The sequence below is a fragment of the Neophocaena asiaeorientalis genome, unplaced genomic scaffold (genome assembly GCF_003031525.2).
Source record: "Neophocaena asiaeorientalis asiaeorientalis breed wild unplaced genomic scaffold, Neophocaena_asiaeorientalis_V1.1 scaffold433, whole genome shotgun sequence".
NCBI lineage: Eukaryota > Metazoa > Chordata > Mammalia > Artiodactyla > Phocoenidae > Neophocaena > Neophocaena asiaeorientalis.
The window spans coordinates 1,790,401-1,796,902 of NW_020175040.1; the positions used below are offsets into that span (position 1 = coordinate 1,790,401).

At 59.4% G+C, this 6,502-nt stretch overlaps 2 protein-coding genes across 3 annotated transcripts in view; one reads left to right on the forward strand and one right to left on the reverse strand.

Moving 5' to 3' along the window:
- Nucleotides 1–2,873, forward strand: part of GATA2 (GATA binding protein 2) — an 11,639-nt gene extending 8,766 nt beyond the window's left edge. Inside the window, exons 5-6 of the mRNA XM_024763385.1 lie at nt 1,083–1,208; nt 1,646–2,873. Coding sequence (XP_024619153.1) covers nt 1,083–1,208; nt 1,646–1,945 — 426 coding nt within the window. The 3' untranslated portion in view covers nt 1,946–2,873. The remainder of the gene's footprint in view (nt 1–1,082; nt 1,209–1,645) is intronic.
- The window catches only part of EEFSEC (eukaryotic elongation factor, selenocysteine-tRNA specific), a 225,482-nt gene that overhangs the window by 36,949 nt on the left and 182,031 nt on the right, over nt 1–6,502 (reverse strand). The window contains exons 8-9 of one of the 2 annotated variants that reach the window (XR_003005709.1): nt 6,010–6,160; nt 1,966–2,519 (exon numbers count right to left, since the gene is read on the reverse strand). The exons of the other annotated variant lie outside the window; for it this stretch is intronic. The gene's annotated coding sequence lies outside the window, so the exon portion shown is untranslated. Of the gene's footprint in view, nt 1–1,965; nt 2,520–6,009; nt 6,161–6,502 lie in introns of those variants that run through there. 2 annotated transcript variants of the gene reach the window in all.

Genomic DNA, 6,502 nt, shown 5'->3' on the forward strand with positions numbered 1-6,502 from the left:
GGGCGGGGTGAGGGCCCGGGTGGTGGAGGATGCGGGCTTGGTCCCTGAGTCAGAATTCCAGCTTCAGGCTGCTTACTCACCCTCACCCCTCCCCACTCCCGTGGCTGCAGGCCGGCCCCTCTGGACCAGGCTGGGGTCTGGGGCCACTCCCCGCCTCCCACCCCCACCCCTGCTGCCCGCGGTTCCCTGGGAAGTGCTCTTGTGGGTTTGGAGAGGGCTTTCTGCTTTCTGGGGTAAAGACTCTCTTGCCTCTTCTCTTGGGAGCCTTCAGCTCCCTTCTCCAGAAACCAGACGTTTCCAGGTCACCTCTGCCCTGCATTTCCTGAGGGGCTAGGGGGCAGTTAGTTAGAACTCTGAGGATTGGGGTATGGGGTGCTGGACACATAGACTGGTATTGTCCGATAAAAGCTGTGAAGATGGACACTTTGCAGGTCTGCCCCGTCCACGGTGGTTGCCTCTAGCTCGTGTCGGGACGAGTGATCCTTTGAAGCGTGGCTGGGGCGGCTGAAGCAACTGAATTAAATCCTAGCTCAGTTTAGCTTAAGCGGCCCCAGGGCTAGTGGCTACTGCACTGGACGCTGCAGCGCGACTCCCTGCGCGACTCCCTGAGCATGTCACAGTCTTCCAGTGGGCAGCTGCAGGGCCCCCTCCTCTGGCCTCAGGGGTTCAGGCACGCCCAGGATTATGGGTTTTCTGGGAGTGCGGCTCCAGACCCAGGTGCTCCAGGGGGCCCAGCCAGCCTTCTCAACCAAAAGACCCCTTCTCAGAGCCTCAGTTGCCCCGTCTGTAGCGTCAGATCGTTTGGTGATCGGGGGCGGTGGCTACGTTTTTCTTCCAGCTCTTGTGGCCCCTTTGATTCTGAGATCAGGATTCAGAGAGTGCTTTATTCTAAAGTTCTGTGACGGTTTAGGTCTCGATTCTAGAATTCCACGGCTCTGAGATGCCGTGCTTCCCCTGTGAGATTTGCTGCTCCTGGTCTAAGCTGGCGGGGGCCGGGGTGGCGCCAGGGTCTGGGAGAAGGTGGGGGGGCGTGGGAGCCCAGCCTGCTGACGCCACGCCTCCGCTCCCCCCTTCCCTTCCAGTCGGCCGCCAGGAGAGCGGGCACCTGTTGTGCAAATTGTCAGACGACAACCACCACCTTATGGCGCCGCAACGCCAACGGGGACCCTGTGTGCAACGCCTGTGGCCTCTACTACAAGCTGCACAATGTAGGTCCGCCCGCCTGGCCCGCCCCGCCTCCCGGGGGACCGCTGCGCTTCGTGCCGCAGCCTCCAGCGTGGCTTGGCTTGGGAAGCCGCCCCGAGCGCCAGAAGGGCTTCCCACGAGGCGGGCGAGCTGGCTGGCTGGCTGGGAGGATGGGAGGGGCAGGGGCCGGTGGGTCGAGGACAGCGGTATCTCGGCTTTGGGGTGGGGTTGAGGGGGTGGCGCTGGCACCTCGTGGGCCGAACTCCCTGCAGGCTGCCGGGCGGCCCCACGCAGTGAAAGGCGCCTTTCTCAAGATGGCAGCGGTGCCGGCGGGAAGACGGTGGTGGGCGGTGGGCCTTTGGAAGTGGGCCCCCCCCCCCGCGCCCCCTGCCAGCTGGGGGTGGGGTTCTTGCTCTGGGAAGGGAGCTCCACCCCCTGAAAGCTCCGTGGTCGCCCCCAGGTGAACAGGCCGCTGACCATGAAGAAGGAAGGCATCCAGACTCGGAACCGGAAGATGTCCAACAAGTCCAAGAAGAACAAGAAGGGGGCCGAGTGCTTCGAGGAGCTGTCCAAGTGCATGCAGGAGAAGGCCTCCCCCTTCAGCGCCGCTGCCCTGGCCGGACACATGGCGCCTGTGGGCCACCTCCCGCCCTTCAGCCACTCGGGACACATCTTGCCCACTCCGACGCCCATCCACCCCTCCTCCAGCCTGTCCTTCGGCCACCCCCACCCATCCAGCATGGTGACCGCCATGGGCTAGGGACCGCCCCCCACGGACCGACAGACAGATGCCGAGGAAGGCGCTCCGGGATGGGGGGCAGGGACCAGACTCTCGGTTGCCCGTCCTTCCCCGGAGACTGATGCTGCCCTGCCAGCCCAGCTGGAGCCCCACGCTGCCTCACCTGTGGGCCCGTCGGCCGTCACTGTGAAGATGCTCCCTGGGCTGGGAGGCTGCCTCGGCCTCCCAGGTGGGGCCTCCACCACGGATAACTGGCGAGCAGAAAGGACAACTTTACGAAGACTGGAGGCAAGGGACACACGCGGGAAACCGCGTCGTAGAAGGAAGAGGGAGTAGAGGCAAAAGTAATTTATTTGCTCTTGTTTTCTCACGAGGACTGGGAGACTTGGGCGGTCTGAGCTGCCCCAAGTTCGCGGGGCTTCCTCGGCGCCAAGGGCCACTTGACCGTTCCCTGTGCCCGGCTCCGGGGGCAGGTCTTCGGGGACCTCGGCCTGCACCCTCTCCACTGGCTCCCTCTCTGAAAGCGCTGAACCCAGGCCGGGCGCAGAGGGCAGAGACAATCACGGGCGGTCCCGCGCAGATTCCCAGGCCGGGGCTGGGTCACAGGAAGGAAACGTTTTCTTGAGAGGGGAAGCGTCTCTCCGATTGCTCCCCTGGCCTCTGAGGCTGAGGCTGGGGTGACCCGTGCGCCCTAGACGGGTCTGAGCTACAGCCACCTCCTCTGCTCGGCGGACCCCTGTACATACATCCTCCTTCTGCTAACCCCTAAACCCCCTCCTCTCCAACTCTGAGACAAAAGAAGAAAATGTTTAAAAAAAAAAAAAAAACCTACATAAGCTTAACTCGCCGATGAGTTAGTTGTTTTATTTTTAAACTCTTTTTGGGTCCAGTCAATTGTACGTTGCCACGAGAGCCCTTGCTATGGAAAGGAATAAAACCTACAAACCAAGGCTGTAGCTTCGCAGTTATTTTTGGAAAAGTTCTCAGATCCCACGGCCCTAGAACGGGGAGCCAGGGGCCAGGGGTGGGGCCTCGGCTGCTCGTGGCTTCCAGGGGGCTGACCTGGCAGGTGGCGAAGGCAGGAGCTGGGGGTGGGTCAGAGCCAGGACCGAGGGAGAGGCCACGACCCTGCTGGGTCCTGGGAGGTGCCAGGGTTCTGCTCTGCCTTGCTGTGGCTGTCTGGATCCTTCCCAAGGTACAGCTGTACATAACTGTGTGCGAGCTTAGATTCTGTATGCGGCAGTGGCGGGGTGCGGTGGCCAGCAAGGACCCGGCCCAGGAAGAGGGTTGTGCCGATATAGTCCAAGTGCAATATGGGGGCACCACAGCCAGAAGTAACTTATTTTGTACTAGTATCCGCATAAGAAAAAGAATCGGCAGTATTTTCTGGTCTTATGTTTTATTTGGCCTGTTTTATTTTGGATTAGTGAACTAAGTTATTGTTAATTATGTACAACATTTATATATTGTCTGTAAAAATTGTATGCTATCTTCCTATTCCTTCAAAGTGAAAACTGTTAAGAGTAATAAAATACTTTTTGTGAATGCCTCTGGCCTGTCTTGTGGGCTTCTGGGGCTCCTGAGTCCCAGCTGCCGAGGTCATTAAGACCGAATCAGTCCTACAGCCGGTGATTTGGATGGAAGGGCCCCTGGAATAGGAGAGGGGCCCTGTCTGGCCGGGGTCTGAGGTCCTGACCCTCCTCCCCTGAAAATTGCTCCCGTCTGAATTCTGGTCCTGGCTGGGTGGATACCGGGGAGGCTCAGGAAGGCTATGGGTTCTGCAGCCTTTAGCCCACGTTCTGACCCTTTTCCTAAGGGCTCACACAGAACCCAGCAAGGACTGATCCCCCTCCCAATGCCGTCCTCTTCCTTCCACGTTCATTGACAAACCTGGTCACCAGTGTCTTTGATCAGTCATGTCATTGACGGCTGTCCTCTTTCATCAGTGATCCTGGTTATTGGAGACAGTCGTCATGACTGATATTCCTGATCAATGACACGTCTGATCACTGGAGCCCGTGACCACAGACATGTGATTACTAACAACTGATCACCAACACGTGATCACCAATGGTTCATCGATGCCCTCTGATCAGTGATGTGTCTGGTCACTGACATCCACAAAATGTGATCACCAATGTCTCCAGAGACTGAGCGTGCTCACCAGTGATAGGTCTGATCATGAATATCTCTTACCACCAGCGTTCCACACCTCGTCACCAGTATTTCTATCCAGTGTGTCTGGTTGCTAACATCCGATAACCGCCATGTCTGTGATCGCCGGGACCTCTCATCACCCATGTTTCCTGACGACCGGCATGCTGATCGCCACTGCACCCTGTCTCTAACGTCCTAGGTCATCAACAAGTATGATCACCGGTGTCACTGATCAATGACAGATCTGATCTCTCATGTGGGATCAGCATCTCCAAGCACACAATTTCTCATCACTAATGTCTTCTTAGCAATGTCCTTGGCCACTTTTCTCCAATCACCAACATCTCTAGCCAACCACGTACGTGATGGCCAATGCCCCGATCATGGACTCTTACCGTCAAGTTTTCTGACTACCGACATGGTCACCGTGACACTGGTTACTAATAACCCTGACTGCTCAGCGCTCGTCATCGTGTCCTACTTCGGTGGCTGCTGGGTCTTCTCACCTTCCAAGTCCCCGACGACCAATGTCCCTTATACCCTGATCGCCAACCTCCCTGGTCGTCGGTATCCCCAGTCACCTGTGTCTCTGATCACTTGATTCTCTAACCATCAATGCCTTTGATCCCTAGAAGATCACACACCACCAAGATCTCTGGGTGGCTCGTCACTGACTCTGACCACCAATATCTCCTCTACCCTTGGTTATCGGATACATGACACCGATGCTCCCATCACATCCTCACTCCCCCCATGTTCCTGGTGTATGATTAATGATATCGCCAACCAGAGATCACTTTGATCACCAAGATCTCTGTGCCACGTTTGAATGACACCGTCTCCCCATGAGGTGTGCCGCCGTCCCTGACCCTAATTATCATCATTTCTGCTCCCCGCGTCCCTGTTGGTATTTGATGGTCACTCCCCGCAGCCCTCAAGTCCCCTGTCCAGGAGGCTCCCCTTCCATCCTCCTCACCCCCAGACCGTGTGCCGGCAGGGGGTCACTCGGGGGCCGGGGGAGAGACCGGGGAGCGATGGGGGAGCATCCCTGGGACTCTGCCTCAGGACGCCTCTGCCCCTGCTGTGCCACTGCCACCCTGCCCGTGTCCTTTCTGTGGAGAAGGGAAGCAGAGCAAGCAGGAACAGCTCCGGTGTGTAGCTGGGGGGGCACTGCCGGCCCATCTCAAAGCGCAGAGGCCCCGGGCCCTCTCAGGCCCCCTCAGCAGCTCCCCTTCCAGCCCCTCCCCGGCTCATGGCGTTCTCGCCTCCCCTCCTGGCAGCCGTGGCCACAGCGAGGGCAGGGCTGGTCCCGCTGGCCTGCGCCCCGGCTCCTGACTGCAGGTGAGAGCGTCTACCAGATCGTGCACCCAAGTGCACACACGCGCGTGCCCAACGAACGCTGAGACGCCAGGCACTGCTCTGGGGGTGGGGGCCACACGGCACACGAGACAAGCAAGAGTCTCTGCACTCGGGCAGCTTACGTCCTAGGCCGCGAGCACTGCGGCAGCCCAGCGGGGCCTCTGGCAAACGGGCCTACCCGCCGGGCCCGAATCCAGAGCCCGGGCCAGAACCTGGAGTCCAGAGCTTAGAGACCCAAAGAGTCTGCACCCCAGCACTCAGGAGCCAGAGGCCAGACACAGAGCACTGAGCGTCACCCCCAAATCCAGAACCTGGGGCGAGGACTCTGAGCCTGGGGCCCGGAACCTGGACCTCGGAATCCAGAGCTCAGAACAGACAGCCCAGAACCTGGGCCTTGGATGCGGACGAAAGCCACAGCCTAGGGCGTGGAGCTCAGAACCCGGAACTGAGTACTGAGGACGTGGACCCCAGAGTCTAGACCGTGGCTCCGGACCTCCAGCCAGAATCTAGAGCCCAGAAGGACCACACTGACAGCGGCCTCCCCTCGCTTCTCTATCACTCCGTCTTACTTCTTTCCTTCTGCGGGCCAGCGTTACTGGAGGAGCCCCGGCCAGGCGTCGCTCAAGGTGCTCAGGTTCCGAAGAGCAGGGCGGCGACCGTCCCGTCCCTCTCCCGTCCCCGTGGTCATTCATGGGTTGGCGGTAGGTGCTTCCCAAACATCTGTTGAATGAGATCCACTCATTTATCCCACGAATGTTTACTGACCCCATTTGTTCTTGGCATTCGGGTGGGGGGTGAAACATACGAAGATCCTTGCTGGGGCCCTGGTTGAGGGGGAGGCGGTGGGGTGCGGGGGATGCCGCTGAGGAGCACGGGCGGCCTCCGGGAGCGGGGGATGCACACTGGCCCTGGAGGCCCAGGTTCAAGACCCAGCAAGTCACTGCTGAGCAGTGCAACCAGGCTTGGGGCTCCTGCAGCTTCTGTGCCCACCCCAGTAGCGATGAGTCCCGCAGCCCAGAGTCATTGTGCTGGCAACAGCTTCGTTCTGTGGCCTCAGAGCCC